Raw genomic sequence first — 17646 nt, 5'->3', positions numbered from 1 at the left:
ACTATCACCTTTCACTGGGAATTTAACCAACCTCGTATATAGCTACATGATAGCATTGTTTTCCTTCAGCTTACTTCTCATTCACTTTGACAAAGCTATGAATGCACATGTATTTAAAATGTAACAACCCAACTCAGTGGTGCCCAGGCTATAGCCTACAGACCTAATTTCATCTACCAGAGTAATTCCTCTGGTCATGGCTTGCTCCTTGCTAATATCTTCCCCCAAATCCCTGCAACTCATTCTCTGTTAAATAGCAAAAAGTGTAATACCTGCATGAGCAAAGTGTATGCACCTTCCTTCATATGGATGGAAAGGAACACATGACAAGGAAGACTGCAGACAAGATGAGGGCACTTCTAATGACAGCCTGCTGTGGCCAAAGAATGGTTATTCCTGACACAAATTAGTCAATGTTGCAGTTCCCAACAAAGGACCTTCACGTTAATGCTGACAAAATTAAACAGCACAGGCACTTAGAAGTACACTGGAGTTATGGTCCTTAACATCATCTTCTCAAAAAAGTCCTGCTTCTCCCTCCCAAAGAGCAATTCAGAAATAACTATGGCAAGTTTTCAGGAGCTCGCAACTCAGAATTCTTTTGGCTCCTGATTTGTGGCTTAATGTATCCTACTCTCTGGCTTCAGGACCCCTGTTCAGTGTGGACCAGTTGCATGGGCCTAAATGAGTCACGTCTTTCATTTCAGTAGGATGACTCATACACTCAGTTGGGTGTGTTTGCATCCTGATATTCCTTGAAATAAAAAATGAGACAGGAGAAGCAGAGTTTCAAAATGCAAAATAGCATTTCTCAGCTGCTTGTGGCAGATCAAGGAAATACCCTGGACTTACAACACGGGCCTGGAAAATACACCCACATGGCAAAAATTCTTCAATATCCACTACAATCTACATCATCATGAGAGCATCTTTCTCTAGAAACACCTTTTCTTGAAGGAGAACAGTCCTCTGGCTGTTACCCTGTGCCTCTCAGGTTTTACATTGATTTGCTGACAAATATCAAAATTAAATGTAAAGACAGGTAAGGAATCAGCTCAAAAGAAAGATGAGTTTAATGAGAATCTAAGTAACTCAGCCTGAGGAAATATAGGAGCAGTTTTAGTTGATGTAATGTAATCATTTCACTCCATATGTACTAAACCTGTAATTTTTATTCCTATTACTTCAAATAATTTCTGAAGCTAATCAGGCCAGCAGTGCTTTTTTAAAAAACAGGTGAGACAACATTTGTTGGAAATTATTCACTAAATCAACTAACCTACCTGGAAAAAAAAAAAAAAAAAAAAAAAAAAAAGCAGCGCTATCTTTTGGAGCGCAAAGTGTTTGTCCAGGAGCTGTGTGCTCAAGAGGTTGTCTGTTTTTCTAAGTGTGACGATTGGTCTATTAAAAGAAAACTGCTTTTCCTTGCAGATCTTGCCTTGTTTATATCATCACACCATTGCAACTGCATCATCCATAGTATGGGAATATCTCATGATTCACTGACTAGTAAGTCTGAAAGGCGGACCATTTTGTCCAGCATTTTGTCCAGCAATGTGCCAATGTGGCACATTTTCAAGGGGCTGTGAGTTCTGGTTTTTACCCCTTCAGATGGTAAGAGCGCACCGCGAAGACACACAGGAGCCAGCTGACGCTGCCTCTCAGCTCTGTAGCTGTATCCGCTCTGCAGGCGGGAGAGGCTCCCAGCTCTGCCTGAGTCCTGCTGAATTCCTGCGGCCGCGCTTGGATGTTTATCCAAAGATGCTTCAGCTTTTGCTCTATGACCATGGTCTGCGTCACTCAAAATCTGACTGTGTGCTGTCTCTCCTTCCTGAGCTATTGCTCCAAGGATCTGTACAATGCCAGGATTAGCTATTTTAGGGTGGCCAGACAATAGATGAGGTCAAGGAGTTTCAGCCTGTTTATTCCTAGGGACTGAAGAAGCATCTCCACTAACCAATTAGTTAAAATATTTTTATAGGTTGGAGTGTAATGTCAGGACTGTCACTTAGATAGACCACTATGTTCCTCATACCCTTTCGTGGTCCCTTTCCACGTACGTTTTCTGTGATTATACATACAGAACCCTGTAGCTTTTAGGAGCTGCAGCAGGAGATTCATTCCAGCTCTGAGCACAAGGTTATGCACTTTAAATGCAGAAATGTAGGGGCAGCATAAAACAAAAATATATACAAGCTGAATCCACATCAAAGACATACGTGCTCTTAGTATAAAACCAGAAATTAATATTTTGTGTTCTTGTTTTTCTACTGAACTTCCAGCCATCTCCAGTTTGCTGAAATGCCTTCCTGGATGTACAGCATGCCCGCCATCCTTTACAAGCTGTAATGCAGACCTTTCTTGCCTATTCTGGATGCATGCCCTGCCTGTGTTTGCATCGTAAGTAAAGAGCACACACAAAATGAAGTGCTCACATTCAGATACAGGTAACAGTAAGAAAGCAGATTATGCTGGAGGTGTTTGTCTGCAACTTCCCTGCTGTACAGAGTCTCCCAGGTTTGTTTTATTCTGCTGTGGTGCTCAAAGACATCTGTCATTTTCTTAGGCTGCTGACTTGTTGCATTTCCCAGTTTATATCATTTCTAATGGCGTATTTTGCAAGTGAATGTATTTGCAGTACATTCTTCAAGATATGCTCTTCATTTTGAGATTCTGGGGGGGGTGTTTCCACTCACCCTTTAACCTTTACAACTCCCACACACATTCTCATTTTATATACACTTGCAAATTTCCCAGGAGAGGAATATAACTCTGCCGGAGCACATTGTACGTTTAAGCGTTGGAACGAAAACAAAACGCTTTCTGCACTATACAGTTCCTGGCATTAGTAACACCAGAGCAACAGCGACCCGCAAAGCTGTCAAGCCTCAGCGAGGCTCCTGAGGAAACACCCCTCGAAACTGAGCCCTCGCTGCGTATTCAGGCTGTTTCTTTCCTTCTAGCAATGGCTCAAAATTCAAGCTCAAGCCATCCAAAAGTGTGTCTGAGCCTTCAGCCACGTGGGCCCGGCAGCTGGGTGAGCCAAGCTGTCCCGATGCGGCGATGCCGCAAGCACCACGCAGCAGTCGCGGAGCTGAGGGGCCTCGGTTGTCACCCCTCGGCTCAAACCTCCGGCCGCTGGCCGGGAGAGCCTTGTCTCGCCGGTGAAGAGGAGAACACCGGGGCGTTTGTGACACGAAGCCTTCACCTAAGGGAGGGAAAGCGGCCGACGCGTCACGGGAGCCCAAGAGTAACCGTCTCGTCAGAGACGCCTCAACCACGCGCTCCTCTGACAGAAAACAACCAGCTTTGCAGCACGGCCCCTCCGCATCCCGCCGCTAAGGCTCCGCCGCCCAGGAGGGCGCGTCTGTGGACGGGGCGGGAAAACGGCGGGGACGCCGGCGGGCGGCTGCCTGAGGCGAGGGCGAGGGCGAGGGCGAGGCGGGAGGGGCCGCGGCGCCCCGCGGAGGCACACACCGGCCGGACCGGCGCGGGGCGGGGCCGGGCCGGGCCGAGCAGGGGGCGGGCCGCGGCGGGGCCGGGCCGGGCCGAGCAGGGGGCGGGCCGCGGCGGGGCCGGGCCGGGCCGAGCGGAGCGGGGGGCGGGCCGCGGCGCTGCCGCCGAGCCCCGCTGCGGGGCAGAGCGCCGCCGCCGCCGGAGCCGAGCCTCCTCCCCCTCGGCTGCCAGCGGCGCCCGGGCTGCCACATCGGCACCGCCGCTCCGAGAAGGCGCTTGCCGGAGCGGCGCGGGAGCCCAGCGCACCTGGAGATGGAGCCCCGCTGCCGCCGCTGCTTCTGCTGCTGCCGCCGCCGCTGCCGCCCCCCGGGACTCGCGCTCCGCCAGGGCCGCCGCCGCCTCTGCCGGGACGGAGAGCGCGGCGCCGCCGTCTAACGCCGCAGCCCCGGCGGCGCGGCCGAGAGGGGAGGCAGCGCGGAGGCCGCCGCGGCCCCTCCGCCCGCCGCGGCCCCTCCGCCCGCCGGGCCCGCGCGGCAGCGGCGGCGGCGAAGCGCGGCCCCCTCCTCCCCGCCCTCCCCACTGCCGCTTCCCCGCCCCCGCCCGGCCCTCGGCTGGGCTCCGCCGCCGGCAGCCGGGCCATGGCGGGGCGATGAGGGAGCGGCCGCCCCTGCCCGCAGGCTGCGTGGGGAGGCGGGAGGCGACGGGGCCGGGCGGCTCGGCGGCGCTAGGGCCGGGCGGCGGGGCGGGGGGATGTGGGGCGCGGGGGCCGCGGCGCTGCAGCTCCTCTCCCGGGCCGTGAAGCAGGCGGCGGCGCAGGGGGCCCGGCAGGACCTGGGCCGCTGGCTGTCCCGAGCCGCCGGGACGGCGGCGGGAGGCGGCGGCGGGGACGCCGTCGGCTTCGTCCCGGCGGAGGCGGCGGGGGCCGGCGGGCTGCTGCTGGGGCCCTACGCGGAGCAGGGCGGGCTGCCGCCGGCGGAGCTGCTGCTCTGCCAGCTGCCCGAGGCGGGCGGCGGCGGCGGCGGGCCCGGGCTGGCCGAGGCCCGGGGCTGGCGCTGCTCCTGCTGCCTGCTGGGCACCTGCTGGTGCAAGAGCTGCCTCAGCGTGTGCGTCCTGGCGGCCCTCTGCTTCGCCTCGCTGGCCCTGGTGCGCCAGTACCTGCGGGACCTGCTGCTCTGGGCCGAGAGCCTGGACAGCCTGGCCGGCGTGCTGCTCTTCACCGTGGGCTTCATCGTCGTGTCCTTCCCCTGCGGATGGGGCTACATCCTGCTCAACGTGGCCGCCGGCTACCTCTACGGCTTCGTGCTGGGCATGGGGCTGATGGTGCTCGGCGTCCTCGTCGGCACCTTCGTCGCCCACGTGGCCTGCAAGCGGCTGTTGGCCCGCTGGGCGCGGGCCAGGATCCAGGGCAGCGAGACGCTCAGCGCCGTCGTCCGCGTCGTGGAGGGCGGCGGCGGCCTCAAGGTGGTGGCTCTGGCACGGCTGACGCCGATCCCCTTCGGGCTGCAGAACGCCGTCTTCGCGGTGAGTCCCGGCCCGGGCCGCGTGCCCCAGCGCGGTGGCTGCGGCCGAGGAGGACGCTCTGGCTGGGAGGATGGCTCGCAGCGTGGTGGCCAGGGTGGCTGGTGGAGGTTGCCCCCTTTCCCGGGAAGAAACTTTGGTTTCTTTCTCTTTTAACAACGGTAAAAGCAGCCCCCCTGCCTGCTCTTGCTAGTGGCTCTTCCGTGCTTGCGGAGGGACGGCAGGCGGGTTCTCGAGGTGTCTCGTTCAGTGGCATTGCGTTAGAGTTGCTCTCCGGCTTTTGAGACTCTGTTCTGGTGTTAGAAAGAAGCACCAAAGAGCTGTGTAGCAAAATCTGCGGAGAACTCAGCAGTTTTAAAGTGCTTGTGTTTTTAAAGTGATCTGAGTGGAGGAAAAGTTGGATTTTTAAGCAGTCTTGCCAGATCTCCCTCAGCTACTTAATATAAATAACCATATTGGAAAGAAAGGAGCAGACAGATTAAAATTCTTGCTCAGTTGGGTGGTTGTTTGTAGCATACATCTAGCAAATCCATAAAGAGTGTTAAGTCCATGGACACAAGAGAGGCTGCGCAGTTTGGACAGAGCATTAAGATGTAGGCTCACAGCTGAAAAGGGACTTGGTGCACCGGAGTGGTACTGAAAGTTAATTTAAACTTGAGTTCGGAAAAGGGTTGGACTTGCTTTTCTTTCTACTTTTAGATGAAGATTGGTACATTCTTTAAGAAAAATTATTTAAAACTTATGATCTCACTGTTCTCTTTGATCATCATAAAGGAGAAAGTGTAGACGAATGTAGAGGGTGTTGCTTTTGAGTGCCATCATGCTGATGATGACAATTTCAGACCGTCAGTTCTTCCTGAATGCTTTGGCTGAAGGATATGGTTTTGGCTGTGTGTTATGCCTCAGTGGTGTCTGCTAGCTCGGTGAAATCAAAACAGAGCAAACCAGATTGTGAAATACTTCACAATGTTTAACAGTAACTCCTATCTTCTTTAATGTAAGAGACCCTATAAACAAGTGTTTTGGTGTGCCACTTTCTTATAGCACGCTTTCCACCCCCCATCAGCACTCCTGATCCTGTACCCTTCTGATGCGCTTGTTTAATTTTGGCAGAATCATCTGGTTGAAATGAGTAGGTCACTGAATACCAAATTTGTTATTTAAGAAAAAATTAATCCACACAATTTTTAGGGGTTAACACCCACAACAATTATTTAAAATTGCTGTGTATAAAACTGTGTGTGCTGGGGCATTTGCCTCGTGAGCTGCAATCTCCTGCCCGTAAAAGCTGTAGCAACTTATAATTTCTTTTTAAGCAGATCCATTAACCATTTCCTTGTTATGAATGAGAAGACCCTCAGCTGTTTTATTTGTTTACCTGTGTTACTGCAGGACTGAGGAAGCTTAGACCCATGCAGCCAGGAGCAGAGTACCCCTGGAGCCCAAGGTCCTGGTGTAGCAGATGAAGCTTCTGCTCTAGTGTGACTCTCCTGAAGTGGGGAGAGCTGTTGTGCTTTGGTTGTTCACAGCTTCTGGGAGTCACTTGTAGTCAGCAGATGTTGTAGGGCAGTACTGGATATGAAGAACTGACCAGAGAATTACTGAGTTAAAATGATTTCCTTCCTGGCATAACCATTCTGTTGGAAACAAGATTCAGCAGAGTAGTCAGGCCAGTGCAATATTAAAATGATGCTGTAGATCAGTGCTTTGTATTCTCTAAGTACCGCAAGCTAAATAATTTTCTTTCCAAGTGGAAGGTATCAGTATTAAAATAACAGATAGGAAATGAGATGAAACCAGATTCTTGAGTATGCCAGATAACTTGAATGTTGCCTGCTAAAATTAGTTTGGTTTACGTTTATTATTCTGGATTTATTACTTTGCAGCATAGTCAAATAAAGCACAGTGTGTTCAATTTTTAACCGAGAACATTTAGTATGAACTAGTAGATTACTGCAAAATAAAATGTTGCATGCAAATCTGGGAATTCAAGGCAGTTTCTCGCTGTGAGTCAAGTTTAAGCTACGTATAGAATACAAAATTCTGCCTACACAGACTGAGTTGTCATTTCTTTGAAGTCTGATTTATTTGAAAATTTAATGGTCTACTTGCATTTATAATGCAAGGGGATTTGGGGTGCCCTAACTATCTATCCATTCCCTGTGCTAGCAAGTTCAGGAATGAATTTGAAAAGGATTGCTCTTAATAGTAGAAGAAAGAACAGTGAACTTAAGAAAACCTGCACATCTTTAATTTGCCAGCAGTCTGGTCTATGCATGTTTTCTCTGTGCATATTTGTAAGTAAACTGGAGATACTGAGAATACTTAAATGAGAGGGAAGGGAGGAAGTGACACATGAGGTCCAGGACAAGGCATAACCTTGATGTGAGAGGGGTCATCGGCAGGGCTGGGACTAATGAGTTTCTACAAGCACTTGTTTAGTGGTGTGTACCATCTGCTGAGGGTTCTGGGGAGGTTGAATTGCAGAGGAGCGTACAGAAGGAAGGAAGAGCTTCCTAGCGTTTGATTAGTGATGGGATCGTATTATTTGAAACAGCACAAGAAGAAAATTAACACGGATGTCTTAGTTTCTCACCAGCCAGACGTGAACATCTTTCTTCTTAAGGTCATTCTGCTGCTCTTTGGGAAAGAGCTGATAGTAGGAGCATTGGGGTAATGTATTTACTTGCCTTTCTGGAACACCTAGAAACTTCTTAACTGAAGGCATGTTTGTATTCCTCTTTGAGTGGGTTTTGCTTACTTATCGTTCCTGTGGTGCCAGGGTGGCCTAATAGCTCTTCCTAAGTGTTTGCCCATGCGCAGCCCTCTCCCCTTGACAGCTGAGTGTTCTGAAGGCAGGTCTGGAAGGAGGCCTGGTATGCAGGTTATCACCTCCTTCCCACTACTGGGTCCCTGGAGCTAGATTTGTGCAGACTGATTATTTGCAGTGCCAGGTGTAGCTTAGATCAGAATTCATAATTCTTCTTTCTCCTCTGAGAGGAGTATTGTACAGAGGAAATGATGTGTCCCAGTGTGCATCTCCGTTTCGAGAAAGGCACACAGTGAAATCAGAGTTCAAGAAATGGTACCTGCTTTGCAGGAACATGCAGGCTGCTTACTTTGCTTGTTGGAAAGTTGCTAGCTATTTTTTGTTTTGTTTTTTATTTGCTACCTGGGTTTTTTGGTGGGGTTTTCTGGAGAAATTAAAGAGCATCGGAATTGTTCTTTGGTCTCGGTTGCTATCTGATCTGAAACACAGGATTTCATAAATTGAGGGGAGAGAAATCTGCTGCAATCCCCAAAGGCATGTGAGCTCCCAACAAAGTCCTGACACAAGCATTTATTCTTTGACAGGACTGATCCAAAGGTGTCAGCTGCAAAGAATACACAAAAGTTTTACTGGACAAGGACTGTCCAAGGTTTAGTGGGAGAATTTCTGGCTAACACTTTTGTTACCAGAGTGGTTAGGTAGTTCTTAGGTTTGTTTTAACACATCAGTATGGCCTATAACAATTGCATCCATGCTTGCATTGGGATTTCACTGTTAATTTCTGCTGGCTTGAGCTTTCTGTAGAAACAGAGTCGTGGTAGCCTCTGTTTGGCAGGTTGGCCACACAGACCCCAGTCTGGCAGGTTTCTAGAACAGGTAAAGTTTCGTAGAAGGAAAGACATGGAAAGCTGTAAGTTTTATTGAAAATTTCTCAGGTTTCTTGGGTAGGGATGCTGTCCACTTCCTCTGCCTTCCGGGGAAAGGATACCATTGTAGGTCTAAACCCTGCAAACCAGCAGTTAAAAGGGCACCTGTAAATTCTGCCCCACCCCCCCCCCCACCCCCCCCACCCCCCCCCCCCCCCCCGCCCTTGACTTTCATTTTAGTGGGAAGCACAAGTCTCCGTCCAGCGTGTCCATTGGCAGCCTCCCCTTGGTTTGGAAACAGTCTCTCTCATGGCCCAGGAGGTCCAGTTGCTGCAGGACAAATCCAGCTGTGCAAACGTGTTGCTCTGCAACCAAAGTGTCCTTAATATGTATACAGAAATGAAAGAGGTGCCTGGGAGTGTTAAAACAATCTTTGGGAAGTTTCCCAGCTCCATTAGATTTAATGACAGCGTCCTACTTAGCAAATCTTGCCTCAGCATTAGTATTTCAGAGACTTTTAATAGCAGTTCCTTCATTCCCTTGCCAATACGGGAAGTTTTGGTTGTGCATTCTTATTACAAGGCCGAGATTACTATAAATTTAAAAATAAATAAATAAATTAAAAAGTAAGACTTCTCAAAGCATCAGTCAAATATGAAATTCTGACATAATTCCATAGTGCTTTTTCATTTGAAATCTAAATTAATCTTTTATAGAAAGGGAAATGTATTATTTGCGTTGCTTGTATATATTTCAGTCTGTGGGACGTGTAATTTGCAGTGTGAAGTTTGGAATTGGCTTAATGGGTCTTGTTCCAGTGAATTATTCTTAATCTTTATGCTTCGCTGCATTCTCCTCCACCATTGCCCTTCCGTCCTCCCAGAAACTTAACACTGATGGTGCTTAGAGCTCTGAGAATTCAGCACTGTGACTTTCATAGTAACCAAAGTTTATTTTAAGAATAGGATGATGAAATGAGTAACTTTGCTGCTATTCTCTTGTCTTCGACATTGTACAAAACTGTCAAGGTCAATAATTTCAATGTAGGCTCCCAGTGTTAGGGGCTGTTCTTAATTAGAACTTGTTTTATTACTATGTGATCAACTGAATTGTCTGGAAAATTCCTTAGGCTGCTTCTTTCAAAATCACCCCTTTTCATACTAATTTTTAACCCATAGTTTCCTCCTGTTTTCATTTTTCTTATGTAAATATCTTTTAGCCTCTTGGCTCTTGAATTTAATATTTCCCTATGGCTGCTGATACTAATTTAGCTAGTGCTGTGTACTTTGTTCCCTTGTAAACTGTCCACATACTGACTCAGAACAGAAATTTCACAGCAAAGAGAGGAAAATATCTTGAAGTATTATTAGTGGTTTTTTCCAGAGAAACTAACAAACAGCTACAGCCCCATGTACTGGTTTTTTTCACTAATTAAAGTGTGACACAAAATATCTTTGGTAGAGAATCTTAATGATACCCATGTGTGTCACTGATAGATAATAGATATTGCTACTAGAGATCACTGATAGATATATGTATCTTAGTGAGTATATAACTTCCCTTGCAGGGGCAAATCGTATCTGCCATTCCGTTTACCTAGATCATATTTAATACAGTGACATTTTGAACAGTTACCTCTTTTATTAGTTGCCATACATGTAAAAAGCAAAGCAAATAGATTTTTGCTTTAGACCTTCACATTTGGTAAAGTAATTTCTTCCCGCAAGCAAATTCTCATAAATTGTAGGGCTCCATTCACCATGAAGAAATAAACATCTTCAATGAACAGTGTAATTGCATCCTTAGTTAATGACCTTTGCACAGAGATGTTGTGTAATGTAAGATGAAATGAAATAAAACCTAGTAACTTCAAAAAGGCCAGATGAAAACTAGCCACGTACTGTTTTATTGTGTTATCTTAGATTCACATACAGTGGAAAGTTTCAGTGAAGGAATGTAATAAATGATTTCATTTTTTTGCATGGGTGCTTGTGGGAGCAGCAGTCTGGTGGTTTCTGCACCTAGATTGTGTTGGAGTGGTGCTCGCTTTCTTACACTTTCTTTTACTCAGATTACAGATTTGTCACTACCGAACTACCTGATGGCTTCTTCAGTTGGGCTGCTTCCTACTCAGCTCCTAAACTCATACTTGGGCACTACCTTGCGCACCATGGAGGATGTGATTGCAGAACAAAGTGTTAGTGGCTATTTTATATTCAGTTTACAGGTAAGATAAAATAATTGCTCTCATAGACCTTGGTAACAGTAATGTCAGTCTCTGACTGTTTGGGTAAGCAATGATTCTTGGAAACAGTCATTTTCTTGTGTTTGAGATTATTTCTTTATCCCCCTAATTTCTTGCTCATCTGCTGTACCAGTGGGATTCAAGACAGGACTTTGCTTCTGGAGACAGTAGGCAACTTTCCTTCCTGTAGCTTTGTCTCTTCAAGTCATTGAATCTTAGCTTGGGAAACTGCATGCCTGTAGGAACATGTATGAGGTGTAGAGAGATTCAGCATTGCTGATTTCTCTTTCAGACTGTACAGCCTGCAGTGTAAAAGGGGTGGGCTGCAGGAGGTTTGGGGCAATGCATGTCTCAGGGCTTAAGAGCTGCTCTTTGTTGGCATAACAGCTCCCTAGTCTGAGGCAGCCGACCTCTTACAGACTGAGAACCAAGCAAGTATGGCATGTGGTATTGAAAAGTAACAGGTTTTAAAAAGTGTTTGATGTATAGCTCTGTTATTGGTATTTTCAGTAGATTGTGTAAAACTGAGCTGACGTTTCTTTTTCACAGGCTTATTGACTGCTAGATACCCAGGGAAATGGGTTTGCAGTGTACTGTTCTCTTTTGATTTTGCTTTCTTCTGTTAGAAAAATTTAATTCTTTCATACCTCACGTGACACAAAGCAGAACTTACTCAGTGTTCTCTTTTTCACTTTCTGCCACAGTTTTGTCAAGTTTTCTTCTCTTGCCCTCTGTGGTAATTTCCTGCTGAATTGTAGACTTGTCAACGCCCCCCTACACAAAAGCTGATGTGCCACCAACTGTGAAGTAGTGTGCTCAGGGTGCTTAGACCCAGCACCTGTTCAGTGTTCACTATTAGCGTTGAACACTCCTGATTTTGCATAGGTATTTAGGATGAAAAGTGTTGTAGAAATGCACCTAATTTTGCAAGTGAGTAAATTTGTGAGAAGTATATTGTACCTTTACATGAGCTTAGCCAATGAAATAATTTGTCGGTAAATCTTGGCGGTAATCCTTAAGTCTGAGACCATTACGAGCACAGAGATAGTGAGTATCTCAGAACCAGATTATATATTAAAACCTGCTCTGACAATATCGGTGCTTCAGGCTGTCTTTGACCAGCAGTTACCATGGTTTGCAGACTTTTAGTTGGTACTGCAGTCATTTATCTTCCTCAGTTTTTACAATCATAAAGGTGACGTTTAACAATGCTAAGATAGAAAACTAAGTCTAGAACCATTTTAACCGTGCACACCCCCCCCCCCCCCCCCCAAATTATGTGTTCTTAAAAAGAACATATAAATTATAGACTTCATAGGACAGGTTTATGAGTATTAAAAATGCCTTTGTAAATGTGATCAATAGATCAAAGAGAAAATAAATGGTTACTTGATCAGCTTTCATTTTAGTCATGAAATGTTATTTCCAGGGTAGTAGTTTTTAGTGGTCTTTCCCTTTTTTTTTTTCCATTAATTTTTTTTTTTTAAATGACATGGGCTCCTCTTTGTGGATTATATATAGGTTGTACCATAACTGTCACTTAGGTAAGTGCTAGCTGGAGAGGGTGAATGAATAGGAGTGCTCACCTCCTTGAGAGCAATCCTTGGGACCTAAGTCAAGGGCAGCCTGTTAGTGGAGGAATTACTTATGTTCTCCCACTTTCAGGCATCTGCTTGGTGCTTTGCCTTGCTGGGATTTAATGGGACTTTGATTTAGTAAATAACTCTAAAAATCGTTCACATTTCATAGTTGTCTGTGTGTGTATATTTTTTTAAATTACTCATCTAGGGAACTAGGTTACTGGTAGTAATATTTCTGAAACAAGACAAATTTAAATATTTGGCTAAGCTTTTAGAATAGGATTTTTCCTCTGTATTCAGAATTTGGTGTCTGTAGTCTGTTTTTGACTCTTACATTGGCTAGTTTTTGAAATGTATAACTTGAATTCGAGAGGAAAATCTTTCTCACCATAAGGATAGTCAAGCAGCGGAGCAGTTGCCCAGAGAGGTTGTGAAATCTCCATCTTTGGAAGTTTTCAAGGCTTGACTGGACAAAAGTCCTGAGCAGCCTGGTCTGATCTTGTAGCCAGCCCTGCTCTGAGCAGCAGGTTGGGATAGAGACTGCCAGGGATGCCTTCCAGCTGCAATTATCCTATGACTGTACTTGTCAATCATCTTACTTGGTCATATTCTAGCATCTTTTATGCCATGCTGACAGATGCTTTAAGTGATAGTCCTTAATGTTAAAACATAACCCTACCAATTAATAATGAAGTTCACATTTTGAAGTCAAAACTTAGGTTCTGTTGTAAACAATATAACCTTTTTGGTTTTTTGAAAGGAAGTTGCAGATTCCAACTAGTTTCATAAAACATTCTTTAAAAAAGCAGAGGAATTTGCTTCTTTCAAAGGGACTGTAACTATGAGACAGATGGATTATTTTTTTTTATTTGAAGATTTATTTTTTTTTTTTTAAGGAGTATCTCAACTGAAAATTTAACTGGTGTTTTATTGAAACCAAAGGCTGCTCTGGGAAGTGCTGTGCATGCTGATGTCATTGAATGAGTAATTTCTAAGCAAAAATTGTCCAAGTTTTTTCCTGATAATTTTTGTGGTGAAAGTTTAAAAATTCTTAGTAATAAAATTTAGAGCAAAAACCTGAACTAAAACCCTAGTTTTAGACAATATGTCTTCCTTAAAACAAAAAAAACCCCAAAAATCATACCACCAACATCCTGTCCCCTCCCCGAGCCATCCTCCAGAAACCAAGTTCTTCCCATACAGACTACTATAAGTCGCTCAGAAACTCTGATCTGTCCTGTTTAGTCCTGATATCCAAGAAGAACAGTGACACTGCTTCTCTCTGCTATCTTCCATACCAGAGGGGCAAGGACAAGAAGTTTTATTTCCTTTACTGTGCATCATCCTCTGTCTCTGCTGTTTTGCAAGTTGCAGATGCTCAGTACAGTTTTAACCTATTATTCACTCGGTACGTGGAGAACAACAAGCCTTTTGACTTACAGAAATACACCACTTAATTTGTGGAAACATTTTTGCCAAGAGAGAAAGTGAAGGGATTGCTTTCTAACAAGTATGTGGATGTCAATGGAAAGAAAGAAAACATCTTTTCAATTCATATAAATATTAAGTTCTATGTAATGACTATGTTCTGAGATGCTAGTTACATTGTTAGCATATGTAGGTTTAGAGCCACTCACTGGTTAAGTTTATCTCCTTTATAATGTTTTGCCCGTGAAGCATTGAGTTAACAAATGCCTCCATGAATCTTTGTGTCGACGACTTTTTGTTTTGTTCAGAAGAGTTGCTTTGTATTCATGCTTACAGTTTATGTAGCCTGCAACACTCTTTTATTTTATTTGCAGATTGTCATAAGTATAGGACTCATGTTTTATGTTGTTCACCGAGCTCAAGTGGAACTGAATGCAGCTATTGTAGCGTGCGAAATGGAAATGAAGACATCGTTTGTTAAAGACAGTCAACCAAGCATCAGTGGTTCAACCACATACTGCAACAAAAGGACAGTAGCATTCTCTGGAGGAGGTGTCAATATTGTGTGATTTCAAGTATTAATAAAGTAAGGTTTTGTGAACCTAAGCTATTGCCTAGAAATATCTATGGACAATTCAACTAGTTTTAAAAAAAATTACAAGTGGTTACAGGTTGTACTGTGGCACAAACCAACTGACCAGCTCTTCAATTGCACATGGGGTGACTTCTAGCAAGAAAAGAAAGATGATGAAGTAACTTAAGATGTAAATGCAAATTTGGCTGCACCTTTGGTCATTTATTATGCCTGTCATGGCCTGTAGTCTGCACTTTAGGTTTTTTTCCTTTGCCTCCTATAAACTGAGAAATGCTTCTATAAATTGAGAAAAGTAGCACAGAGGTAAATATTTTTCTGCTTTGCATTATTTATAAGGCTGAATAATTATATGCAGTAGAATTTTATTACTGATAAAGATGAATGAGAAAGTATGCAATTCAATGTATGTTATTCTTGAATGTGCTTTTGCTTTGGAATTGCTTCTAGAACTTGGAGTGTATTATTTAGCTAATGATGGGACCATTTGGCTTTTCCTTCATTTTTGATTTTAAAAAAAAAGAGAACCCTATATAAAGTTTTGGTTGAATGTATTTTTGTAAGTCATTAAAAATGTTGCAGAGCCATGCGTATGTATTCACACAAGCTTAAATCCTACATTGTGGGACTGAAGTGCTCTTAAATAACATTTTAAGTTACACTGTGTAATATGCAAAGTAAAAGGGAAATTACAGAAGTTATAATAGATTGCAGTGACTGTTTGAAGGAGACTTCATGACTTAATTGTTGCTTTGGTTTTACCACCTTGGTGATTGTAACAAAGGGCTGTTCCACATTAGTCCTATTTATAATATTTTTAATTGTTAAAAGGATGGAGTTTTTCAACTCGCATGGCTGCATGTAATAAGGCTTCCAGAATAGGGAGCTAAATCTCTCCTTTAAACAAAGTGATGGGATACCGGCAGTACCAATCGTACATGAAGGTGGCCTTTATTTTGTAAGTGAACCCCCCCTCCCTTTAAAAAGCTTTAAAAATTCACTTTGGTTGGCATGTTTTTGCTAAAAGTTCTACATTTTTTAAAAGATGCAATCTATTATAAATTTCATCAGAGTGAAGATATGAAAACTAGAGGTTCTCCTTGGAAAAATAAATAATCCAGTAACAGAGGAGGACAGTAATGTCTCTGAGACTCAGGAATTCTGACTCCATTTTTGCAAGACAACACTGTATTGGATAATGCTCCTTTTATGTGTGCTGTGGACTGTTTTTCACTGCGTTTGAATAGACTGGATAACCCGATAGTAACTTGTGTGTGTGTGTAAAAAGAAAACAACAATAATGCCTGAACATGATGTCTTGTAGGTGTGAGTTTCATGTAGAAATACGTACCAATGTTCAATTGCTCAAATACATGCAAGTCATCTGATACAAAAATAATGTAATGTATTGCTTATTTTGTAGTTATTTTGTGTAAGTTTTCAAGGATGCTTTCAGTCTTCAAAATTTTGTTGTTTTCTAATAGTATGATGGTGCCTCCTTTTTGTAAGGTTGTTTGTTGCATTCAAGCATTTTTGTCTTGTTGAGAATAGCAGGTTTTCAAGGTCGTTGGGAAGCAGAGATTTGATAGCCTCTAACAGTCTTACTGTGAGGATGTATAGTACTTGCATAACTTGACATCTACGCATTCCTTGGTAGTGGAAGTTCAATTTTGTTCTTTAAGTATGTATCCTTTGCAAACCGCTGTTCTTGGGTCTTGTGACCTAAGGAACTGAACTAGTTAAATGAAACAACAAAGTTCAGATTGTCTCCTTTTTGTTGTTTTGGGGCTTGGTATTTTTTTTGGTTCATTTGTTTTTGAAAAGGCAATCTCTATATGCCTGGAAGTGTTCATTTATGCATCTCTGCCTCTGACAGCTCCTGTGTGAAAACAAGAGAGCCAGATAACTTTTTGATGGCGTTATTTGTCATCATAGTATAATTGAGCCCTTCCTTAACTAAAGGTTTTTAATTTTGTTTTTCTTGGAAAGAACAATCCTTCAGTAAATGAACTGATCTGAACTTTGCTCCATCTTGCCAAATCAACAATAGTGTTTTGAAGAGGGTATCTCTTTGCATTTTTAAACTAACTTAAGGTTGTGTTATTATTCGAGAACATTTCCCAAATATGTATTTTGAAGTGCTTTTATTTCCATGACATTTTGTAACCAGAGTAACTTCACTATGTGAACACTTTTGTAGTATGGAATTAGTTCTTAAGACTTTTGCATTTTGCTCGATACTTGTAATATTTGTGTACAAGTTAATGGGAAATGTGCATTAAAAGGAACTTTTCTGTACCATGCCAATCATAATTTTATACAATAAATTCACTCAAATTTCTTTAAAGAAATATGTATTAAATGTTTAGGTTGCTATGAAGTAGTTGGAAAGAGGGTACAGTGGACTGTCATCTTTACGTATGCATGCAAAGATAGTTGTCTACGTTAAAGGAGAAACAACTCTAGGATTTAAGGATCAATTCCATGGGTGGGGAGTTACTGACAAGGGAAAGATGCCTGATTTTTTTTTTTTTTTTTAAATTAAAATTAAATACATGCTTAATTCTGTTAAACACTTTGAAGGTTAGGTATTTGTAGCTGCCTTTTTGATAGGAGAATAAGTATACATGTGCTTATGAGACATGTGCTACGGAACCGAAAGAGGATTGATATTTTTGAATGTAAAAGTGATGTGATTTTTTTTGTTGTTTTTTCAGAAGGTCTCCCTACCTAGAGCAATTAAAAAATAAAAGGGTATCAATCCAGTTTAAATAAAATGTGGCAAGTCACCTTCATGAATATTTTCTGAGTTGCCATGATGGTGAAATTTCTGCATTTTGTGTATGAAACATACCTAAATTGCAGGTCATACAGAAGAAGTCTCTCTCAACTCATGGCACCAGTTTTCCTTCTTCCTTCTTGTGGTAAGTGCAACCGTGTAATAAATTTGTCAAAATGTAACTTTATGCTAAGCACCTGTGAGGAAAACTTTTTTCTGTCCAGGAGCTTTATATACTATTTTCATACTGGTTTTTGCACAGTAACTTCAACAAGTGTTGCCGAAGTCACATTTGAAGAATGGAAAAACTGCTCTTGCATGGTGCATGGTTAGTGTCACATGTTAGATCCTTTGCATTCATTTTCAGCTTTCCACCTGAGGCTGATGTGGTTTGGATTTTGACTGACCCAAG

General features: G+C 43.6%; 1 protein-coding gene across 1 annotated transcript; it reads left to right on the top strand.

The window, feature by feature from the left end:
• The first annotated feature begins 3893 nt into the window (after positions 1–3893).
• On the top strand, positions 3894–17296 carry TMEM64 (transmembrane protein 64). Its single transcript, XM_075023572.1, has 3 exons — positions 3894–4977; positions 10682–10837; positions 14238–17296. The coding sequence occupies exons 1-3, from the start codon at positions 4207–4209 to the stop codon at positions 14430–14432; spliced, it is 1122 nt and encodes a 373-aa protein (XP_074879673.1). The 5' UTR covers positions 3894–4206; the 3' UTR covers positions 14433–17296.
• Positions 17297–17646: the final 350 nt, after the last annotated feature.

Source organism: Buteo buteo, chromosome 3, assembly GCF_964188355.1.
Source record: "Buteo buteo chromosome 3, bButBut1.hap1.1, whole genome shotgun sequence".
NCBI lineage: Eukaryota > Metazoa > Chordata > Aves > Accipitriformes > Accipitridae > Buteo > Buteo buteo.
Note: the sequence above shows the minus strand (reverse complement) of the source record. Positions and strands in the feature narration are given on the sequence as shown.

What these genes read in the sequence shown, in the direction of transcription:
- TMEM64 (XM_075023572.1), top strand. Translation starts at nt 4,207, where the DNA reads ATGTGGGGCGCGGGGGCCGCGGCGCTGCAGCTCCTCTCCCGGGCCGTG. An exon ending in TGCAGAACGCCGTCTTCGCG is followed by an intron (nt 4,978 to 10,681) that starts GTGAGTCCCGGC and finishes TCTTTTACTCAG; the next exon opens with ATTACAGATTTGTCACTACC. An exon ending in ATTTTATATTCAGTTTACAG is followed by an intron (nt 10,838 to 14,237) that starts GTAAGATAAAAT and finishes TTTTATTTGCAG; the next exon opens with ATTGTCATAAGTATAGGACT.